We start from the raw sequence: 25,559 nt of genomic DNA, 5'->3' as shown, positions 1-25,559 counted from the left end.
ACGACAGTAAAGAGTCTATCAAAGGGGGCCACGAAGCATAAAAGGTTGAGAACCACTGGTCTAAACTTAAAGACATTAATTTTTTATTACCAAAGCGATATAGCAAGAGTTTTGTAGAAGTAGAGAAAGCTATCGCAGTTTGACATAGTCGCTCCTTGTTGTTCAGCCACGAATAAGTCCCCAACTCGAGCGCACAGTGTGACGTCTCCGTTCCTTTAGTTCGGCGACGATTTAACCAGTGCCGAGTAAATACTTTCTCACCATTAAAGTAGGATGCGGCTCTTGTGAAAGCAGCAACAATATTAGCCCTTACTTATTGGCGCTGTGTCCATAATAATTCCGTATTACCCGAAAAATCATTCTCGAGTATTGGTTGAACAAAACGTAAGATTCCATTAAGTTTTGGCCTGATATCCCTGAAATGGGTTAACGAAATGCTTACCCAAAATTGGAGTTACACCTTTAAGCCTATGTGGAAGCGGTATTAAATCGAATTGCCTGTTATAATTGTTCATCTGCGTGACTGCAAAACATATAATTGTTAGTCGTCGTAAAATACCATTTTTATAATTATATGGGCCGAAAATTTGTTTTCGGGACATATCTTGTTTTTGCCGTTATTTATATGGGCCGAAAATTTATTTTCGGGACATATCTTGTTTTTGCCGTTATTATATGGGTCGAAAATTTATTTTCGGGACATATCTTGTTTTTGCCGTTATTATATGGGCCGAAAATTTATTTTCGGGACATATCTTGTTTTTGCCGTTTTATATGGGCCGAAAATTTATTTTCGGGACATATCTTGTTTTTGCCGTTATTAAATGGGCCGAAAATTTATTTTCGGGACATATCTTGTTTTTGCCGTTATTATATGGGCCGAAAATTTATTTTCGGGACATATCTTGTTTTTGCCGTTATTTTTTGGTTTCCTATGGTTTCCTATGGTATGTTTCAGACCGATTTTTGTCTGAAGCTTTATAGAAAAACTAGACATCGTAGAACCTTCAAATTTTCAGACATGGCATAGAGTGGTATGTAGGTGCTTTGTAATTTATGAGGCTTCACCCCCAGGGGCCTTTGCTTGGGGGGTAAAAACCTGAAATATTGCGTTTTAGCACTTTGTAGCTAACGACTGCCATCTAGCAGCAGAAAAACTTTCATACAGAATTCGTTCATATTCGCTTGCTTTGTCCAGCTTGTGAAGTGACGAAGCGACTTACCGCCTGCTACGCTTTATTGTCCCGCGCGTGAGACTTTCATTGTGCGAAGTGGCACGTCCTAAACTGGGCTCGTGCGACTTGCATTTTAAAACGAGGCTTCTCTTTAGTAAAATTACTTAATGCTGTTAAGAAACAACTTATTTTACCGCCGCAAATTTAAATGCGAAATCTGGTGGCAACTCTAATCTAACATATCAACACCAGGCCTACACAACTTAAAATTGTGTGTTGATATGTTGGATTGGAGTAACATACTATACAGGTGCAAATAGCAAATATTCTCCAAATACGATTTTTCCAATATTCTCCAAATCGTATTTCATCGTATTGTCGCGGTAATACACAAAGAGGTAAGGCCGTGAATAAAGTTTCACCCACCGTACAATTAACGGAGGGAAGCATTGCGAGTAGAGATGTTCAAAGCAGAATATCGGCGACTCATTTATAATGCTTGCTTTCAATGCGGCGTTAGCTTTTTTTCGGGCGACCAATTACTTCGCGATAATCTTCGCCTAATAATTAAGTGTCAATAGGGTGTATTTACCGCGGCAAGTTTAAATGCGAAATCTTAAGGCAGTCTACGCCTCTCTGTTAGCACCTGTCGTGCATCTTGCTCCAACCAGCATACTACCAACATCAGGCCTAAACATCTAGCAAAACTTTCGATTTAATAGTTTGCGTATTGAGAACATAATAGTGTTTTTCATATTGTTTAAAACTACAGATTTAAAGCCTGTTTTAACAGTGATTGCTCGGCCCAAGCCATGGTAAAAATTACCGGGTAAAAGTTTGCAAAAGTATAGCAAACCATAGGGAGACTTTACTGCCTCCTTAAAAGTAATTATAAACACGTTTTAAAAGCGACTACTACACAAAGGTTGCCGACCCTTGTGTAAGGATTTAAATAACCTATCCAATGTTAGTATTAACTTTGCACAAAGTTTTGCTCATTTCAGCAATCTTAAAAAAACAACTACAGTAACTTAAAAATTGAGAGAAGTGTCATGAAAGAACCACAGCCGACCGCAGCAGACAACGCTATGGTTTTATTGCGACGTGGCCTCAGCGCTTTTTCGGAAGCATGTGCGGTTGTCCTCGCCTTTTCGGGAAAAAGCAAGATGTGTAGACAATAGACATGGTAGCGTCATTCAGCGATATTCTTCATACCAGGTCAAACTAGGAAACCGGCCCACTGTTAGAGGCTAACCTTATTACTTTTTCGTGCTTTCAAAAGGTCTGTTTTTCGCGTTATTTTACAGGAGTTAGTTTATTCGTCCAGCCGATGTTATTTTTACCTGAATTATGACGTCACGCAATGGTATACTTTTGTGACGTCATATCTGAAAAAAATCCATAGCCCTCCCCAAACTGAAATCCTAGATCCGCGCCTGGTATTTACCGCCGCAAATTTAAATGCGAAATGGCATTGTACGCATCTCTGTTAGCACCTGTTGTGCATGTTGCTCCAACCAACATACCAACATCAGGCCTAAACAACTAGCAAAACTTCCGACTTGATAGTTTGCGTATTAGGCACATAATATTGTTTTTCATATTGTTTGAAACTACAGATTTAAAGCCTGTTTTAACAGTGATTGCTCGGACCAAGCCATGGTAAAAATTTACCGAGTAAAAGTTTGCAAAAGTATAGCAAACCGTAGGCGTTGAACCATTTTTAGTCTTTAAGAGAATGATAATATTTGATTTTCAAACACGTAAGCTGGTCAAAATGTAATAAAATGGCCATACGCATTATCTACGTAAATTCTATTTATCAAATATATGTTTCGATCATTCCCCAAATTCTACGCCATATTTGAACCCCTTTCGCATCAAAGGCATAAGTTAAGTGGGGAAGTTTTCGGCCCATATCTGTTTTTGCTTGCAGAAACAAGTTAAGGAAAATGAAAAACAAAATATATAATATAAAGTACACAATACAAAATATTAAAACAAAAAAAATTAAAAACAAAAAAAAAATTAAAATAAAGTAAAAATTGAAACTAAACACTAAGCCCTGAAAACATACCCCCTGACAAAATATGCAACAACCGCACCCCCGTCTAGTTCTTTTTTGGTTTCCTATAGTATGTTTCAGACCGAGTTTTGTCCGAAGCTTTATAGAAAAAGTAGACATCGTAGAACCTTCCAATTTTCAGACATGGCGTAGAGTGGTATGTAGGTGCTTTGTAAAAGTTTATGAGGCTGCACCCCCAGGGGCCTTTGCTTGGGGGGTAAAAACCTGAAATATTGCGTTTTAGCACTTTCTAGCTAACGACTGCCATCTAGCAGCAGAAAAACTTTCATACAAAATTCGTTCATATTCGCTTGCTTTGTCCAGCTTGTAAAGTGACGAAGCGACTCACCGCCTGCTGCGCTTTATTGTCCCGCGCGTGAGACTTTCATTGTGCGAAGTTGCACGTCCAACTGGGCTCGTGCGACTTGCATTTTAAAACGAGGCTTCTCTTTAGTAAAAGAAACAACTTATTTTACCGCCACAAATTTAAATGCGAAATCTGGTCCAACATATCAACACCAGGCCTACACAACTTAAAATTGTGTGTTGATATGTTGGATTGGAGTAACATACCATACAGGTGCAAATAGCAAATATTCTCCAAATACGATTTTTCCAATATTCTCCAAATCGTATTTCATCGTATTGTCGCGGTAATATACAAAGAGGTAAGGCCGTGAATAAAGTTTCACCCAACGTACAATTAACGGAGGGAAGCATTGCGAGTAGAGATGTTCAATAAAGCAGAATATCGGCGAATCATTTATAATGCTTGCTTTCAATGCGGCGTTAGTATTTTTTTCGGGCGACCAATTACTTCGCGATAATCTTCGCCTAATAATTAAGTGTCAATAGGGTGTATTTACCGCCGCAAGTTTAAATGCGAAATCTTAAGGCATTGTACGCCTCTCTGTTAGCACCTGTTGTGCATGTTGCTCCAACCAACATACCAATATTAGGCCTAAACAACTAGCAAAACTTTAAATTTAATAGTTTGCGTATTAGGCACATAATAGTGTGTTTCATATTGTTTGAAACTACAGATTTAAAGTCTGTTTTAACAGTGATTGCTCGGACCAAGCCATGGTAAAAATTTACCGAGTAAAAGTTTGCAAAAGTATTGCAAACCATAGGCGTTAAACCATTTTAAGTCTTTAGGAGAATGATAATATTTGCTTTTCAAACACGTAAGCTGGCCAAAATGTAATAAAATGGCCATACACATTATCTACGTAAATTTTATTTATCAAATATATGCTTCGATCATTTCCCAAAATCTACGCCATATTTGAACCCCTTTCGCAACAAAGGCATAAGTTAAGTGGGGAATTTTTCGGCCCATATCTGTTTTTGCTTGCAGAAACAAGTTAAGGAATAATGAAAAAAAAATGAAAAAACAAAATATATAATATAAAATACAAAATACAAAATATTAAAAAATAAAAAGTATTAAATAAAAAAAATTAAAATTAAAATTAAAAACAAAAAAATTAGAAATATAAAAAAAATCCAAAAAAAATCTAAATCAAAAAAATAAAAAATAAAAATATTAAAAAATAAAAATATTGAAAAATACAAATAAATAATTAAGTCAACTAAAAATATTAAAAAATAAAAATTGAAAAAAAAAATATAATTAATAAAAAATAACACTAAACCTTGAAAGTATACCCCCTGACAAAATAAATAACAACCACACCCCCGTCTAGTTCTTTTTTGGTTTCCTATGGTATGTTTCAGACCGAGTTTTGTCCGAAGCTTTATAGAAAAAGTAGACATCGTAGAACCTTCCAATTTTCAGACATGGCGTAGAGTGGTATGTAGGTGCTTTGTAAAAGTTTATGAGGCTGCACTCCCTGGGGCCTTTGCTTGGGGGTTAAAAACCTGAAATATTGCATTTTAGCACTTTGTAGCTAACGACAGCCATCTAGCAGCAGAAAAACTTTCATGCAGAATTCGTTCATATTCGCTTGCTTTGTCCAGCTTGTGAAGTGACGAAAAGTTTTTCATATTGTTTAAAACTACAGATTTAAAGCCTGTTTTAACAGTGATTGCTCGGCCCAAGCCATGGTAAAAAATTACCGAGTAAAAGTTTGCAAAAGTATAGCAAACCATAGGCGTTAAACCATTTTTAGTCTTTAAGAGAACAATAATATTTGCTTTTCAAACACGTAAGCTGGTCAAAATTTAATAAAATGACCATACGCATTATCTACGTAAATTCTATTTATCAAATATATGTTTCGATCATTCCCCAAATTCTACGCCATATTTGAACCCCTTTCGCATCAAAGGCATAAGTTAAGTGGGGAAGTTTTCGGCCCATATCTGTTTTTGCTTGCAGAAACAAGTTAAGGAAAATAAAAAACAAAATATATAATATAAAGTACACAATACAAAATATTAAAAAAATAAATTATAAATAAAATAAAATAAAAAAAATAAAATAAAGTAAAAATTGAAAATAAACACTAAGCCCTGAAAATATACCCCCTGACAAAATATACAACAACCGCACCCCCGCTATGGCATGTTTCAGACCGATTTTTGTCCAGAGCATTATAGAAAAAGTGAACATCGTAGAACTTTCAAATTTTCAGACATGGCGTAGAGTGGTATGAAGGTGCTGTGCAGAGGTTTAAGAGGCTGCACCCCTAGGCACCTCCAATTGGGGGACAAAAAACAAAAGTGTTATGTCATCGTTTTAGTTCATAACAGCTATCTACTACTATCTAGCGGCAGAAAAACTTCAATACAGAATGCTTTCATATCACTTGCTTTATTCAGCTCGCGTCGCGACGAGGCGGCTGCTGGTATCCCTGCTGCGCCCTATTGTCCCGCGCGTGCAACATTTGTGTTGGAAGTGGCTTGCCTAGTAAAACTATGCACATGCGACTTGCCTTTCATAAAGAGGCCTCTCTAAGTCAAAAAACCTATTGCTCTTACAACACAAAATATTTTACCACCGCAAATTTAAATGCGAATCCTACAGGCAGTGTACACATCTCTGTTCGCACCTGTTGTAATTGTTGCACCATTCAAACATATCAACACCAGGTCTAAACAAATATAATTATACAAGGGCCGCAACAACAAAAAGCTTAAGTTTAACGCATTCTTAACGCCGACGTTACAAAGCTACGTCATAACATGGCGTCATAAATAAATAAATCTTGCGTTTATTGGATTTAAATTGGCAAAACTTTCAATATAAAACGTGGCTTATTAGGCACATAAACGTGTTTGCATATTGCTCAAAACTACAGATTTAAACTCTGTTTCAACAGTGATTGCTCAGACCAAGGCATGGTAAAAATTTACACAGTAAAAGTTGGAAAAAGTATAGCAAACCATAGACGTTAAATCATTTAGAGAGAATGAAAACATTGACTTTTTAAACATGCTAGCTGACCAAAATGTAATAACATGGCCGTAAGCATTATCTACGTAAATTTTTATTGATCAAATGTATGTTTCGATCATTTGCCAAAATCTACGCCATATTTGAACCCCCTTCGCTTCAAAGCCATAAGTTATTATATTATTATATACAACTTATAATTGTGTGTAGATATGTTGGATTGGAGTAACATACAGAACAGGTGCAAATAGCAAATATTCTCCAAATACGATGTTTCCAATATTCTCCAAATCGTATTTCATCGTATTGTCGCGGTAATACACAAAGAGGTAAGGCCGTGAATAAAGTTTCACCCACCGTACAATTAACGGAGGGAAGCATTTCGAGTAGGGATGTTCAAGGCAGAATATCGGCGACACATTTATAATGCTCGTATTGTCGCGGTAATACACAAAGAGGTAAGGCCGTGAATAAAGTTTCACCCACCGTACAATTAACGGAGGGAAGCATTGTGAGTAGAGATGTTCAAAGCAGAATATCGGCGACTCATTTACAATGCTTGCTTTCAATGCGGCGTTAGTTTTTTTTTCGGGCGACCAATTACTTCGCGATAATCTTCGCCTAATAATTAAGTGTCAATAGGGTGTATTTACCGCCGCAAGTTTAAATGCGAAATCTTAAGGCAGTCTACGCCTCTCTGTTAGCACCTGTCGTGCATCTTGCTCCAACCAGCATACTACCAACATCAGGCCTAAACATCTAGCAAAACTTTCGATTTAATACATTGCGTATTGAGAACATAACAGTGTTTTTCATATTGTTTAAAACTACAGATTTAAAGCCTGATTTAACAGTGATTGCTCGACCCAAGCCATGGTAAAAAATTACCGAGTAAAAGTTTGCAAAAGTATAGCAAACCATAGGCGTTAAACCATTTTTAGTCTTTGAGAGAATAATAATATTTGCTTTTCAAACACGTAAGCTGGTCAAAATTTAATAAAATGACCATGCGCATTATCTACGTAAATTCTATTTATCAAATATATATGTTTCGATCATTCCCCAAATTCTACGCCATATTTGAACCCCTTTTGCATCAAAGGCATATTTTAAGTGGGGAAGTTTTCGGCCCATATCTGTTTTGCTTGCAGAAACAAGTTAAGAAAAATAAAAAACAAAATATATAATATAAAGTACACAATACAAAATATTACAAAAATAAAAAATAAAAATAAAAAAAATAAAATTAAGTAAAAATTGAAAATAAACACTAAGCCCTGAAAATATACCCCCTGACAAAATATACAACAACCGCACCCCCGTCTAGTTCTTTTTTGGTTTCCTATGGTATGTTTCAGACCGATTTTTGTCCGAAGCTTTATAGAAACAGTAGACATCGTAGAACCTTCAAATTTTCAGACATGGCGTAGAGTGGTATGTAGGTGCTTTGTAAAAGCTTATGAGGCTGCACCCCCAGGGGCCTTTGCTTGGGGGGCAAAAACCTGAAATATTGCGTTTTAGCTCTTTCTAGCTAACGACTGCCATCTAGCAGCAGAAAATCTTTCATACAGAATTCGTTCACATTCGCTTGCTTTGTCCAGCTTGTGAAGTGACGAAGCGACTCACCGCCTGCTGTGCTTTATTGTCCCGCGCGTGAGACTTTCATTGTGTGAAGTGGCACGTCCTAAACTGGGCTCGTGCGACTTGCATTTTAAAACAAGGCTTCTCTTTAGTAAAATTACTTAATGCTGTTAAGAAACAACTTATTTTACCGCCACAAATTTAAATGCGAAATCGGGTGGCAACCCTAATCCAACATATCAACACCAGGCCTACACAACTTAAAATTGTGTGTTGATATGTTGGATTGGAGTAACATACTATACAGGTGCAAATAGCAAATATTCTCCAAATACGATTTTTCAAATATTCTCCAAATCGTATTTCATCATATTGTCGTGGTAATACACAAAGAGGTAAGGCCGTGAATAAAGTTTCACCCAGCGTACAATTAACGGAGGGAAGCATTGCGAGTAGAGATGTTCAAAGCAGAATATCGGCGACTCATTTATAATGCTTGCTTTCAATGCGGCGTTAGTTTTTTTTCGGGCGACCAATTACTTCGCGATAATCTTCGCCTAATAATTAAGTGTCAATAGGGTGTATTTACCGCGGCAAGTTTAAATGCGAAATCTTAAGGCAGTCTACGCCTCTTTGTTAGCACCTGTCGTGCATCTTGCTCCAACCAGCATACTACCAACATCAGGCCTAAACATCTAGCAAAACTTTCGATTTAATAGTTTGCGTATTGAGAACATAATAGTGTTTTTCATATTGTTTAAAACTACAGATTTAAAGCCTGTTTTAACAGTGATTGCTCGGCCCAAGCCATGGTAAAAAATTACCGAGTAAAAGTTTGCAAAAGTATAGCAAACCATAGGCGTTAAACCATTTTTAGTCTTTAAGAGAATAATAATATTTGCTTTTCAAACACGTAAGCTGGTCAAAATTTAATAAAATGACCATACGCATTATCTATGTAAATTCTATTTATCAAATATATGTTTCGATCATTCCCCAAATTCTACGCCATATTTGAACCCCTTTCGCATCAAAGGCATAAGTTAAGTGGGGAAGTTTTCGGCCCATATCTGTTTTTGCTTGCAGAAACAAGTTAAGGAAAATAAAAAACAAAATATATAATATAAAGTACACAATACAAAATATTAAAAAAAAAATAATAAGTAAAATAAAATAAAAAAAATAAAATAAAGTAAAAATTGAAAATAAACCCTAAGCCCTGAAAATATACCCCCTGACAAAATATACAACAACCGCACCCCCGCTATGGCATGTTTCAGACCGATTTTTGTCCAGAGCATTATAGAAAAAGTGAACATCGTAGAACTTTCAAATTTTCAGACATGGCGTAGAGTGGTATGAAGGTGCTGTGTAGAGGTTTATGAGGCTGCACCCCTAGGCACCTCCAATTGGGGACAAAAAACAAAAGTGTTATGTCATCGTTTTAGTTCATAACAGCTATCTACTACTATCTAGCGGCAGAAAAACTTCAATACAGAATGCTTTCATATCACTTGCTTTATTCAGCTCGCGTCGCGACGAGGCAGCTGCTGGTATCCCTGCTGCGCCCTATTGTCCCGCGCGTGCAACATTTGTGTTGGAAGTGGCTTGCCTAGTAAAACTATGCACATGCGACTTGCCTTTCATAAAGAGGCCTCTCTAAGTAAAAAAACCTATTGCTCTTACAACACAAAATATTTTACCACCGCAAATTTAAATGCGAATCCTACAGGCAGTGTACACATCTCTGTTAGCACCTGTTGTAATTGTTGCACCATTCAAACATATCAACACCAGGTCTAAACAAATATAATTATACAAGGGCCGCAACAACAAAAAGCTTAAGTTTAACGCATTCTTAACGACGACGTTGCAAAGCTACGTCATAACATGGCGTCATAAATAAATAAATCTTGCGTTTATTGGATTTAAATTGGCAAAACTTTCAATATAAAACGTGGCTTATTAGGCACATAAACGTGTTTGCATATTGCTCAAAACTACAGATTTAAACTCTGTTTCAACAGTGATTGCTCAGACCAAGGCATGGTAAAAATTTACACAGTAAAAGTTGGAAAAAAGTATAGCAAACCATAGACGTTAAATAATTTAGAGAGAATGAAAATATTGACTTTTTAAACATGCTAGCTGACCAAAATGTAATAACATGGCCGTAAGCATTATCTACGTAAATTTTTATTGATCAAATGTATGTTTCGATCATTTGCCAAAATCTACGCCATATTTGAGCCCCCTTCGCTTCAAAGCCATAAGTTATTATATTATTATACACAACTTATAATTGTGTGTAGATATGTTGGATTGGAGTAACAGCAAATATTCTCCAAATACGATGTTTCCAATATTCTCCAAATCGTATTTCATCGTATTTTCGCGGTAATACACAAAGAGGTAAGGCCGTGAATAAAGTTTCACCCACCGTACAATTAACGGAGGGAAGCATTTCGAGTAGGAATGTTCAAGGCAGAATATCGGCGACACATTTATAATGCTTGCTTTAAATGCGGCGTCAGCATTTTTTCGGGCGACCAATTACTTCGCGATAAGCTTCGCCTAAGTGTCAAATAGGGTGTATTTACCGCCGCAAATTTAAATGCGAAATCTTGAGGCAGTCTACGCCTCTCTGTTAGCACCTGTTGTGCATCTTGCTCCAACCAGCATACCACCATCAGGCCTAAACATATCTAGCAAAACTTTCGATTTAATAGTTTGCGTATTAGGCACATAATAGTGTTTTTCATATTGTTTGAAACGACAGATTTAAAGCCTGCTTTAACAGTGATTGCTCGGACCAAGCTAAGGTAAAAAATTACCTAGTGAAAGTTTGCAAAAGTATAGCAAACCATAGGCATTAAACCATTTTTAGTCTTTAAGAGAATGATAATATTTGATTTTCAAACACGTAAGCTGGTCAAAATTTGATAAAATAGCCATATGCATTATCTAAGTAAATTCTATTTATCAAATATATGTTTCGATCATTCCCCAAATTCTACGCCATATTTCAACCCCTTTCGCATCAAAGGCATATTTTAAGTGGGGAAGTTTTCGGCCCATATCTGTTTTTGCTTGCAGAAACAAGTTAAGGAAAATGAAAAACAAAATATATAATATAAAGTACACAATACAAAACATTAAAAAAAAATTTAAAAAAAAAAAAATTAAAATAAAGTAAAAATTGAAAATAAACACTAAGCCCTGAAAATATACCCCCTGACAAAATATACAACAACCGCACCCCCGTCTAGTTATATGGGCCGAAAATTTATTTTCGGACATATCTTGTTTTTGCCGCTATTCTTTTTTGGTTTCCTATGGTATGTTTCAGACCGATTTTTGTCCGAAGCTTTATAGAAAAAGTAGACATCGTGGAACCTTCAAATTTCCAGACATGGCGTAGAGTGGTATGTAGGTGCTTTGTAAAAGTTTATGAGGCTGCACCCCCAGGGGCCTTTGCTTGGGGAGTAAAAACCTGAAACATTGCGTTTTAGCACTTTGTAGATAACGACTGCCATCTAGCAGCAGAAAAACTTTCATACAGAATTCGTTCATATTCGCTTGCTTTGTCCAGCTTGTGAAGTGACGAAGCGACTTACCGTCTGCTGCGCTTTATTGTCCCGCGCGTGAGACTTTCATTGTGCAAAGTGGCACGTCCTAAACTGGGCTCGTGCGACTTGCATTTTAAAACAAGGCTTCTCTTTAGTAAAATTACTTAATGCTGTTAAGAAACAACTTATTTTACCGCCACAAATTTAAATGCGAAATCTGGTGGCAACCCTAATCCAACATATCAACACCAGGCCTACACAACTTAAAATTGTGTGTTGATATGTTGGATTGGAGTAACATACTATACAGGTGCAAATAGCAAATATTCTCCAAATACGATTTTTCCAATATTCTCCAAATCGTATTTCATCGTATTGTCGCGGTAATACACAAAGAGGTAAGGCCGTGAATAAAGTTTCACCCACCGTACAATTAACGGAGGGAAGCATTGCGAGTAGAGATGTTCAAAGCAGAATATCGGCGACTCATTTATAATGCTTGCTTTCAATGCGGCGTTAGTTTTTTTTCGGGCGACAAATTACTTCGCGATAATCTTCGCCTAATAATTAAGTGTCAATAGGGTGTATTTACCGCGGCAAGTTTAAATGCGAAATCTTAAGGCAGTCTACGCCTCTCTGTTAGAACCTGTCGTGCATCTTGCTCCAAATAGCATATACCAACATCAGGCCTAAACATCTAGCAAAACTTTCTATTTAATAGTTTGCGTATTGAGAACACAATAGTGTTTTTCATATTGTTTAAAACTACAGATTTAAAGCCTGTTTTAACAGTGATTGCTCGGCCCAAGCCATGGTAAAAAATTACCGAGTAAAAGTTTGCAAAAGTATAGCAAACCATAGGCGTTAAACCATTTTTAGTCTTTAAGAGAATAATAATATTTGCTTTTCAAACACGAAAGCTGGTCAAAATTTCATAAAATGACCATACGCATTATCTACGTAAATTCTATTTATCAAATATATGTTTCGATCATTCCCCAAAATCTACGCCATATTTGAACCCCTTTCGCATCAAAGGCATAAGTTAAGTGGGGAGTTTTTCGGCCCATATCTGTTTTTGCTTGCAGAAACAAGTTAAGGAAAATGAAACACAAAATATATAATATAAAGTACACAATACAAATATTAAAAAAAAATTAAAAAAAAAAAATTAAAATAAAGTAAAAATTTAAAATAAACACTAAGCCCTGAAAATACACCCCCTGACAAAATATACAACAACCGCACCCCCGTCTAGTTCTTTTTTGGTTTCCTATGGTATGTTTCAGACCGATTTTTGTCCGAAGCTTTATAGAAAAAGTTGACATCGTAGAACCTTCAAATTTTCAGACATGGCGTAGAGTGGTATGTAGGTGCTTTGTAGAAGTTTGTGAGGCCGCACCCCCAGGGGCTTTTGCTTGGGGGGCAAACACCTTAAATATTGCGTTTTAGCTCTTTGTAGCTAACGACTGCCATCTAGCAGCAGAAAAACTTTCATACAGAATTCGTTCATATTCGCTTGCTTTGTCCAGCTTGTGAAGTGACGAAGCGACTTGACGCCTGCTGCGCTTTATTGTCCCGTGCGTGAGACTTTCATTGTGCGAAGTGGCTCGTCCAAAACTGGGCTCGTGCGACTTGCATTTTGAAAAGGACTTCTCTTTAGTAAAATTACTTAATGCTCTTAGGAAACAACTTATTTTACCGCCGCAAATTTAAATTCGAAATCTGGTGGCAACTCCAATCCAACATATCAACACCAGGCCTACACAACTTAAAATTGTGTGTTGATATGTTGGATTGGAGTAACATACTATATAGGTGCATATTGCAAATATTCTCCAAATACGATTTTTTCAAATATTCTTCCAATCGCATTTCATCGTATTGTCGCGGTAATACAAAAAGAGGTAAGGCCGTGAATAAAGTTTCACCCACCGTACAATTAACGCAGGGAAGCATTTCGAGTAGGGATATTCAAGGCAGAATATCGGCAACACATTTATAATGCTTGCTTTAAATGCGGCGTCAGCATTTTTTCGGGCGACCAATTACTTTGCGATAAGCTTCGCCTAATAATCAAGTGTCAATAGGGTGTATTTACCGCCGCAAATTTAAATGCGAAATATTAAGGCAGTGTACGCCTCTCTGTTAGCACCTGTTGTGCATGTTGCTCCAACCAACATACCAACATCAGGTCTAAACAACTAGCAAAACTTTCGATTTAATAGTTTGCGTATTAGGCACTTAATAGTGTGTTTCATATTGTTTGAAACTGCAGATTTAAAGTCTGTTTTAACAGTGATTGCTCGGACCAAGCTATGGTAAAAATTTGCCGAGTAAAAGTTTGCAAAAGTATTGCAAACCATAGGCGTTGAACCATTTTAAGTCTTTAGGAGAATGATAATATTTGCTTTTCAAACACGTATGCTGGCCAAAATGTAATAAAATGGCCATACACATTATCTACGTAAATTCTATTTATCAAATATATGTTTCGATCATTCCCAAATACTACGCCATATTTGAACCCCTTTCGCATTAAAGGCATAAGTTAAGTGGGGAAGTTTTCGGCCCATATCTGTTTTTGCTTGCAGAAACAAGTTAAGGAAAATGAAAAACAAAATATGAAATATATAATATACAATACAAAATTAAAAAAAATAAAAGTGTAAAATAAAAATTAAAAATTAAAAAAATGAATATGAAACAATAAAAATTGAAAAATAAAAAATAAAAAAAATAAAATCAATTTAAAAAAAAAATTAAAATAAAATAAAAATAAAAACTAAGCCCCGAAAATATACCCCCTGATAAAATATAACAACCGCACCCCCGTCTAGTTGATATATATTTTTATGTATCGATAGGCAACCGCTCGTAAACGTAAATCCCTAAGTAGTTGCAGCCATTGTTTGCATTGCGTGATATTCAAGCAAATACGTAATCCCGGTAGCATACTGCGATTAACGTTAGTAAATTCTCGTTTAAAACTGAAAATTAGTTGCTATTAAAACCGCCGCATTAAATGCGATATTTTTCCTAAACTTTGCGCCGTAAGAAAACTTAAAAAAAAAAAAGTCTTAAGTTGGATACATTAAAGTTTATTTTTATTAGGCCAATTTACTTCATTTGATTTTTATGTCCATACAGGTTGCGCTTGTAAAAAAGTTTTGCGTGCTTACGTTAAGAGTTTTACGAAATGTCGCGCGCGTGAGATGGAGATGCGAATGCACTTTGCCGCCGCTGCTCCCTTTGTTAGTAGACGATGACGTCTGTCTCTATAACAGCGGTTCCGAAACTGGGGTCCGCGGACCAACTTGGGTCCGTACATTAGTTTCAGAGGGTCCGCAATGAGAATTCGTCTTCAAGTTTTTCAACGTTAGGCTTTAGCGAATGTTTTTAACATTATCTGTCATCATTATTGTTTTTAGATATGCTTCAATATTCGACAATATAGCGTGTTTTATAATGTCTCCTGTGATATTATAAAGCATCTGTTATGCTGTATTACCTGCTATCAGCGAATCATTTGCATTAGTTAGAAAGTTGTTACATTATAATGAATCGTGGCAGCACTAGTGTACTACAAGAAACATGGGTCAACTGACCTTGGTATTTTATAGGGCCGCGAAATTTTAAAATAATTGCAAGGGGTTCACCAGGCAAAATTTCTAGAAAAGTTTGGTAACCGCTGCTCTATAAGATTACATGCCAGTGACCGCCCGGGCGAACATATGCCGTTGTCAGGCGGACAAACTTTGCCATCTCTTATAACAAATGGGAAAGATTGTCCGCCGAACGATGTGATCTTAAAGATTAAGAACAACGTCATAGTCGTCGAACGAAAGGAGCGGCGACGTCAAAGTGCGCTTTCTTCTCCACGGGCGCGCGCGTGACATTTTCGTAAAAAATAATGTCTGTTGCAACTTGGCAGTATGGTACCAGAATTACGTAAAATATGTTCGACGTGCATATTACTGTTTTAACAAAATGTAAAGCCACGCAGATAAATGTAATAATAATTTATAACCCGCCGTCCGATTAAATGCCGCTATCACATGCTTCCCATTACCGGTAACGTTTATGGATAAGTAAAAAAAGGTTTAGGTTTGTTAGTGATCCCGATCGATATACATATCACAAAATTTCGTTACGTTGTAGGTTGTTGGGTTCACTCCTGATTACTAACCATTCCGAGAATGATGTGGCGCCGGAAATACGTATTTGTTAGTGATGACCATTGCCTTCGCTAAATTGTAATGGTGTTGCCAGTACAACAGTGGCTTTATCATTAAGCGGTTTTATTTTAAATTTGTATTTCGACGACCTATTTTAGACAAAATACGGAACATTTCGCTTCGGTTACATGCTAAATTGCCACATGTCATTTTTAAATCGGTTATAAAGCGACAAACTGACACGTTATCGGACAGCATAATATTATGTAATGGTGATTCACATGGAACAACTTAAAGGCCACCAAAAAACGATTTGGCACCGGGATTGCATATTTGTTTTAAATATGACGCCAATCGCCAAATCGATTCCTCACAGGCCTTGTCCATATAACGTTTTACTGGTGTTGTGGGAAATATTTTTCATTTCACACACAATTAGCGACTAAAAGCATAGGGATGACCATGCAGTGCCACTGTTTTAATATTATAAGATATTCGATCATTGCGAAATACCAAAATATACATATTATGATATTTATTTTACCGAACGTGTAGCTCCACGTAGTGCAACGATTACGGAAAGTAAAATGTTTTATCATTATTATCAGTAACATTACTTTTTAGTAACATGGTAATTTGCCTTTTTTAAATCTTCGGCAATAACACGCAGCTTAAGCAAATGGACCGCAGGGTACACAATAATATGTAATAGTTATAAGAGACCACAGCTTGATGGAATCTTACCCTTTGTTTAACCTTATATACTTTCGAATGATTTGGCCCGGGAAATTCGCATTTGGTATGGACACAGCGCCTTTGACAAGATGTGGGGCCTAGGGAAGGTGTTGGACACATAGAAGGGATTTTGTTTTTTCAGTGATACCTTTCGAATTACAACTCAAAAACACTCTCGGTTATTTTCTATGGAAATCTAACAGCTATGGGTACCTACAAGAAAAACATAATTGAAATCTGACATATCCTTCTAAGATTTTTTGTTAATAGAAACATCATGACTTTTTGTTTCATCGGTCATACCCCACTGGACCCATGGGACCTATAGAACAGAGCATGACTGCATCTATAAAACTGTGCAGAATATTGCTTAAGTGCATAACTACTTAATTAATGTTGTAGAAATAGTGGTGTTACGTTAACTATTTCAGGACTCCCTACTTCACGGCCTGTCGGATGCCTGAGCACTACACGAGACTTATCTGTATTGTATATAATACAGGACGACAGAGGCGAACTAACATACAAAACATAAAACAATGAAAGCGCGTAATATAAAGCGACCAGAGATTAAAATAGGGCGTAAACAACGGCGATCTAAACGGGTGGTTATCCCAGCCTTGCCCAGCCTGACTGTCGACATTCGATTTCGACCACGCGAAACACAACAACGAGAGAAAGAAATGGTGTCTATGTCAAACGTAACTAATTATTAGGTGCCAACGAAAAACGTGATAAGATAAGAAATAAAGCGTGAAAGGTGAGGTGCAAAAGAGGAAAGGCAAGAAAAGTTAAGTGAGTGACAACGCAATAGTGAACATAAGGCGAAAACAACACACAACTAACGATAAAACATTTTGTGCAACAGTGGCACAAGAAAATGTACTTACAAGAAGAAAATAAAAAACATGGAAACAAGCACGAAACGCAGAAATGATGTTTTTGTTGTATTTCGGGCAGAATTTGCAACCCAGGTTTACTATATCAATTATTTATCTTTAAGAGAACATATCTGCAAAAAAGGAATGGTCAAATGTGCGATTTTCGTCGAATCCGGAGTCCGACTCTGACTGTACAGCCTGTATTCCGCCAATTTACGTAACTAAATAAGGTGGATATTCAGCAATCCACTCATAGGGGTGGCATTAAATTCATCCAATAACAATACATGGTTTGAAAATATCCACCATATGCTATTTCCTCCTGACTCGGGACTCTGGTGGTTTTTCGTGGTCTTATTCGAGTCCCGAATTCAGCAAAACAAATCCACCACGTCGAGTCCCGACTCCGCAGCCCTGGTCCTTTGTAAATAACCCCTTATTAAACCAGAATTTAGCGCCCCAAAGCGTAATTTACTTTCTAAGAAAAAAAAAAGAATAAAAATATATTTGTTAACGGCTTCACAGTTTTTTATAATTTTTTAAACCGCACTAATTAACTATATGCCGCTTCACTAAGTTAAGCTTGCCTATTTACCCTATTTTGTTGCAGATAAAATTGCCCCTACGGTAGAATGGTGTCCTCCGTCCATAACCACAACATCTTTAGCCCAGTTTCCAAACATAACATGGACAGAACCTTTATTCAGGTTGGTTGGAGTGTCACCTTTTGGCACAGCCAAATCTTGTTAAATACTATTATGTAAATTGTACAAACAAGATAATTAGTGTTCATTGAATCTAAAATTGTAAACGTCACAATATTATGCACTTTTTGTACTTTAGCACAGTTGCAAATAAAAGAGTTAAAAACTCGCTCAGGTCCGGTGAGCGACTTTGGTTTCTATTAAAGTATTGTAGATCTAATATCTTTGAAAGGCAAGTCATAATTGTTCTGCTAGTCAGCTCAATGAAAAAATAAATAAAAAAATAAAATAATCCGGCAGTAGTGGTTCATGATTTCTTAAATAACCTTGCACGACTCTTACTACTGTCACATACTTGTTATTGATTGTTGAGTATATTCACTCGCGCATGCGATAAAACGTATTTAAATAGAAACAAGTCGAGGTAATTAATTATTTTTATTGTTTATTTAGGTGCACTATTTGTTTTCGCGTTAAAGTTATTGAAAAGGCAAATAGACTATTTTTTAATTCCGTAAACTGAAGAACAAATGTGGTGTATGTCAACAAAATTTCGGGTGTGTATTTAAGTGGAAGAACGAAAAAAAACAATACTTTTTACAAGAATTTTCTAATTATTAAAAAGTTGTATTGTTGAAGTGACAACGTTGGAGTTGTTAGTGTGGAAATGTTTCAAACACCTTCGGATCGCATGACGTGGGGAATATATCAAATAAAGTATTCAGCCAGGGATTCATCAGAAAATATTGCAGAATGTACATTCTCCATAACAATTAAAGGTGCCACTTTACTGATAAATACATATTTAACCCGCATGTCGCATGTTGTACAACCCCTTTGCATCTAAATTTGTAAATAGTCAGTTATTTAAGTAGAAATGGTAATCTTTGGTCAAAAATAGGCGAAAGCAACTATGAATATCAATTTAGGCATTTTTACAACATTGTCGTAAGTGATGTACGGTATTATACCCAATATATAGCAATTATAGCATAGTTTTATTTGTTTAGAGGTTTTCCGTAAATTATAAAAAAGCGAAGAATATTAAGGGCCAATTACGGAGTAAATTTCTTGAAAATTAATTTAAAAAATGTACTAATTATAACACAGCCAGCAGTATGCCTTGTTCGGGTGACAATTACGGAGGATTTCAGGTTTTTTATTTCGGGAGCATGACATTTTTCATGAATGACGTCACAAACTTACGCCATAAAGCCCTAAAAAGTATATTGTTGTTAAGCGAACTCGTTCTCAAATATGCAGCTAAAATCCACTATCATCGCGCGATGCGCGAAACAATTGCGCATATTTCGTATAAAAAGTATATTTACTTCGTAGAAGTTGGTGAAAATACAATATATGTTCACTGAAATGAACAGGAGCCTGCAACAGTTTTCAATGGTGTGCAAATGCGAAATTATATTGACGCGGCCAGATAATGGTTTCGTAAGAAACAAATTTGGAGTTCAATCCTTGTAAGAGTACGATTTATGAGTAGCTTAAACCTATACAAAAATATGTAAAGCATAATACACTACAATGGATGTCAGTGTAAAAAGCTGAAGACTAAAAAGTCACACTTTAATGAATTGTAGCGTAATACGAATACAAAAAATAGCAATGATTAAAAATCAATAACGTATTACATAATGCTAAAATAGACCACTTGACGAATAGGCTGTGCGAGCTACAAAAACAGTCAACCCAGCCATACTCTGTCCCGAGGGCCGCCTGCTGCCCGCCTGGGATCCATAATATCATAGTATTCGGACTAAGGATGTTCAAAGTGGAATCCGAAAGTTTTCCAGAACATTAGCTTTCGAATCTAGAATAACGAATCCAGAATAGCGAATTCTACACTACAGGGTGGTCCAAACCTAGGCCCATGTGGCCCGCGACATCATTTTTCGTAACCCGCTATAAGTACTGTTAAATTATTGTAATGCGAACCTTTGAGGGTTTACTTAAAGTATAAGTGACCAACGGCCAACAAGCATGTTCGAATTGTTTAGTTGTGATTACATTTTTCCGGTTACACCAATAAACCAGTTTACTATCGCTTATTAAGTTCGGGTCCAGGGGGTGGCAAGAACGCCTAATTTTTTATATGTGCTTGACCGGTTTGAGTCGCAGTATGGCTGATTTGGAACTTAAAAGTTGTATTTGCGTTTGGTTTTCCGTCTTTTTAATATGAACATAATAACACAAAAAGTACGACCCGATATAAATTACAATTTTTGCTACTTTATAGTAAATGATTGATTAAAGTATATCGCGGGGTTTTCACTGTGAGCCTTGATCTTTTCCATGATGCAATTTCAGTCAAATTGATCTAGTTAAAAAACATTTTACGCCTAAATTAAAAGTTTTGCCGAATACGCAATTTTTTCGCGCTTCGCGCGCACCATTTTGCTAGTCTCACTAATTATTATCACTCGATTTCGTTGCGCACAAGTTCGACGATAACAGAAAGTTTTTTGGAGCTTATATGTGTGCGCATTTTGTACATTTTATGATACGATGTTACTTTTCTAACGTAACATTTTAAGGGAATTGCGAAATCTTATGTTTTAGTTCGCATTAAGCGTTGCACAATGTTCGGTAAATATAAATTTTATATCATATGATGTGATTTTTTGTGTTTTGCTTTGATCCGAAATCATCCTCCATTGTAAAACAACAAAGGCGCTTTGGTCGTCGCTATGCTATTTCAAAAATCATGTAACCTCCATTGTAAAACAACGAAGACGCTGTGTGATCGTCCCTATGTTGTTTTTGGTTAATTGTGTGTAAAATACAAAAGAATACGGCTCGTATGGAAGCAACATTTAAAATAATAACGTGGTTTAAATTATGACAGACCCTTGTGCACCTTTGCATCTATGGTTTAGTTGTTTTGAGTAGAACATTGTTATTGTAGGCCATCTTATATATCCAAGTTAGAATGCACTTTAACCTAATGTTTAATTTATTTATTAGGTATGTGCTATATTATGTTTTATTAGGAATTTCGTCCACAGTAGACGCATCGAGACCTTTGAGCAGGCAAACTACGTTGAAAACTCGGACATTTGGTATCTGTCAGGAAGGATACGAATTAATAACTACTTCGAATGGAATCATGTCATGTAAACCATGCAGTCGTAACACCTACAGACCACCTATAGATTTCATCAAATCGTGCATTCCATGTCCAGGTGGTTTTTTTCAGGAGTTGCCTGGACAAGGATTTTGTAAGCAATGTCAAGCCAACCAGCCATGCTAATTAATTGTTATTGTAGCGTTATTGTCCATTTTGAAACTTGTAATTTTAATAGCTTTAATATGTTTTGTTGTTTTCTACGTAATTCCATTTATTCTAGAGCAGTGATATCTGCAATTTGAGTGGGGCCAAACCGCCTAAAAAGGTAATCTAGAATTTAATTTACGATTCACTAAAGCTCGGGTTGCTAGGTATACCGGTAACGTTTTATATTGTATACTTTTTAAAGTTATTAAATATATGATTTTGGATTACCCTAAGTTCTAGGCGTTAGTTGCTCTGCTTAGCTAAAATTCTAGACTCCAGCCATAGGACCGAAATTAGAATAACATCAACGTCGGAATAGTTCCGAACCAGACACAAATAGGACTAATACCTAATAGTTGTAGTACCGTCTAAACCGGAATAAACCCGTCGGAATATGACCTACATGGTCAGAATCAGGCCTAACAACTGTTCACCTAACCCCAAATACCACCCCTGTCCCCTATGTACATCACTAACTCCCCTAATAATTTTAGCCCTAACCCCACTCATTACCCACCAAATAACTCTAAACCGGGCAAAAAAATCGGTAAAACTAGGACGTCCAAACATCGACTCCAAAACGGCCGATGCCAAACCGACGGCCCTCGATCGTCCCCTACCTCTAGAGCTACAGTTCCAGGGGTTATTTTGGCCATTTAGGACGTATTCCGGCAGATTTAGGTCTTATTTGGACGATTTTGATCTTATTATGTACCGGATATTACTGCGTATTTGGCTATATTATGTCGTTGGTCTTAATACTATGGTTTCATAGATTTTGTTCCTTTAGGTATTGTTGCTTCTTAGGTCTTTTTGTTAGATCCCAAAATTCTGTCTATTCTACAAAACACCATTTAACTGAGACATATAAATAGTATATGTTTGAGGGGCAACCAAACTAGCTGGCACAAACGTTTTCATATAAGGTAAACATAAAAATATAACACGAACCGCATATGAAGTTCATGCAAGTTATACGAAGTTTTCGAAGATAAAAGTCCAAGTTATTCATATTTAATTATCAAAGTTTGAAAAGTAAAGGAAGAGTGGCGTTTCTGAGTGAGTTTTGTCGTCCTGTCCGCCCCTCTAATAAGTGGGGGCAAGCGGGGCAAAACGGACCCGTACCATTTCTCGTTAACGAAAATTAACAGCGTCAATATTTGTTTTTTGAACTGTGACTGTCGTCGAAAAAACGTTTGTGGTCAAATTAGGCAGATTCAATTTCGCATAAACCAGGGAGGGGAGAAAATGTGTTTGGGGATTTTGATATAGAGATGGCACAATAAAAGAGAAATCAGGTGGCACTGTATAAAGACAAATTGTATTTGATTCTCGACAAGCTTTCGCACAACCGTGCTTCATCAGGTCAAAGTGATACAATTTGTCTTTATACAGTGCCACCTGATTTCTCTATTTAAAATTTGGACAAATACGGCCATATACAAAGATCACAATAAAAGAATACGTTTGTTACTTTTTTGCTGAATAATTTGTGGTTAAGGGCCTGTTTATTAATCCGAGACGGTCGGACTTTTTAAATTTAAGAATTTTTAGAAAGTTAGGGTTTCATTCTTCACATAGTGTTGGGTCAAAACGGACCCTTCACGTTATTACGATGTAACTCAACTTAAACTTTTACTGTTTGTTTTATGATTAGCCTTTCAGTAAGACATTTTGGAACTTGTATAAATTTGTTTTACGTTTAGATCCGTTTTACAAAACAGGCCAATCAATCAGAAATTTTAACAAGAACTGTTGTAAAAAACGTCCATTGATATTTCTTTTAATTCATAGGGAAATATAAGGCAGTTTATGTACGGCCTATTTATAAACATGTAGATTCGATATTGATGCAATGCTACTTACGCATAGTGCTTTTTTGGTTTTCTTGAGTGTTTAGGCCCACTTTTGTAACATATTTTCAACCTATAATGCACTATGTATACCATAAATGGAATTATGACGTCACGTTTTGACGCAACTTGTGATAATATATTGGGAATTTTTATGCGCGCCTTAAACAAATATATTTGATACTGCATTTAGGACACAACTAGGCAATTAAATTATATTTTTATTTGTGGGGTCCGTTTTGCCCCTTCAGTGGTCCGTTTTACCCAGTGCAAAAATCAGCTAATGATGTTAATTTATTCAGAAGATATGCTTCTTTCAGTCGCTTTTTTCAGCATAGAGGTACTTGTCAGTAAGATCTTTCGGTTGCTACCCTACTGATCAAATATTTGGTAAAACTCAAAAAATATAATTTTTCCCATAAGGATTCCGTTTTGTCCCGCCTTCCCCCATAAAATATGTTGATATTGATTGGTTTATGGCCAGTTTTTAGAAGAGGTTGGCATGGGGCATGTGCTGACCGTGACTGAGGCATAATGGCCTATCTATTTTAAAATTGTCATTTTGTGGGATACGCTAGAAGAGTATTTCAAAAAGTTAATTCGTTAATGCGAAATGTTAGTTTACGCCATTGTTGACTTTTGGTTTAGTTTCTTTTGTAGGCAACATGCCAAAATTTGTACAGAACTTGAAGAAAGTATTTCGTTAATGTAAAGTGTTAGTTATTTGCACAAATCTAGTGGTTTTAGTATTATAAAAGCAGTACGCGACTATTTTAAAACATTTAATGGAATTATGCATTTTCTCATGTCCCATGTCACAAAAAATTCATTTCATCGGTCACTTGCACGGTAAATAGTTCTTGGCGTTAATATCATATGCGGCAGCCAACGCAGTCTTTTGGGGATATCTCACTTATGCTAGGGACCTTAGATAGGGCAACACACGATAAGAATGACTTTCAAGACATTTGTTAAAAAAGTAATTACACAACTGCTGTTGCCAATAATTTACAACGAGGTCAACAAAATGGTTATTTTAAACCTATACCAAGCCACTACGTTGAGATAAGAAAACGTATCTGTGTTTGTAAATCAACAGATTGCCACCCAAACTTGAATAATGATGTGTTTGTACAGACGTACAATACAGTTAATTTTGCCATTTACAACTTTTTGTTATGAGCTAATAACTAAGCCTACAAAGAACCGTGTTGGTGCTGGTGATTGAGATTAACTTAACTTACCAGGCAGATACAATAAAAGCACCCGATCCGTCAGAAATTAGTGCAGTTCTAAGCAAAAAGGTCTACGACAACTAGTGTATCAAAGCATCAAAAAAGTCTGACTTCTAAACTATTGAGGTCTTCAACAATGCACTAATTTGACTTAACAAATGTACCGTACTTAAGAAGATTACTTTTAATAATACTTGACCCATCCGAACCCAAACACTAACCAGCACCCTAACCAAAATATTGTGCGTTGATTTATTAATTACATAAACGCTTAAGGTCCCAATACATCAATTTGTGACGTAACAATCTTATATACCCTGGACAAGAAATTGTGTTATGCCCACCCAAGCTTAAGCTTTTTCCCCAGTGTTCAAATAATTATTAAATTAACGCACATTATTTGGGTTCAGGTGGGTCAAGTATTATTTATTCTATCTCACAAGTTTTGTTTGTGAATTTGCAGGCAATATTTTTAATTTATCTACTCCGAGAATTTACCTAAAGGTCCAATTATTGCATTGCCGCGACCCCAAGGTCTAAAAGTCAGACTTTTCTGCCCTTGGATGCCCTAATTACCGTAAACCTTTTTGCTTAGAAAACCACTAATTTCTAACGGATCGGGTGATAAAAGGTTATGTAGTAAATAGGCCTAAATAGTAGGTATCACAATAAGGGGTTGGAATATGTAGCGTTCAACTCGAAACGATGGCACATTGTGTTTTTTATTTTCTTCAATCGGTTGTCAACCGCAGTTTGAGCACAGCTTATTTAGGTAGGGGCATATATGGTTTGACCCTAAAAATATTGCAACAAAAGGTTTTTTAACTGATTTGGGTAGTACTAGGTGTCTATTACCACATATTAAAAATCTTAAGGATTCCAACTTCCGGAAAGTGTTTATTTTCAAGATGGCCGCTAAACCATTAAAATAAC

General features: G+C 36.3%; 1 protein-coding gene across 2 annotated transcripts in view; it reads left to right on the top strand.

Annotated features, from left to right (window-relative positions):
* LOC146168156 (uncharacterized) overlaps positions 1–22,770 on the top strand; it is a 61,335-nt gene extending 38,565 nt beyond the window's left edge. For both annotated transcript variants that reach the window (XM_083388942.1, XM_083388941.1), the window contains exons 19-21: positions 18,156–18,252; positions 18,889–19,028; positions 21,255–22,770. In XM_083388942.1, the coding sequence (XP_083245068.1) occupies positions 18,156–18,252; positions 18,889–19,028; positions 21,255–21,514 (497 nt within the window). In that variant the 3' untranslated portion in view covers positions 21,515–22,770. The remainder of the gene's footprint in view (positions 1–18,155; positions 18,253–18,888; positions 19,029–21,254) is intronic.
* The last annotated feature ends 2,789 nt before the right edge of the window (positions 22,771–25,559 follow it).

This window comes from Ascidiella aspersa, chromosome 1 (assembly GCF_963924565.1).
Source record: "Ascidiella aspersa chromosome 1, kaAscAspe10.2, whole genome shotgun sequence".
Lineage (NCBI taxonomy): Eukaryota > Metazoa > Chordata > Ascidiacea > Phlebobranchia > Ascidiidae > Ascidiella > Ascidiella aspersa.
This window is presented reverse-complemented; position numbering and strand designations above follow the sequence as displayed.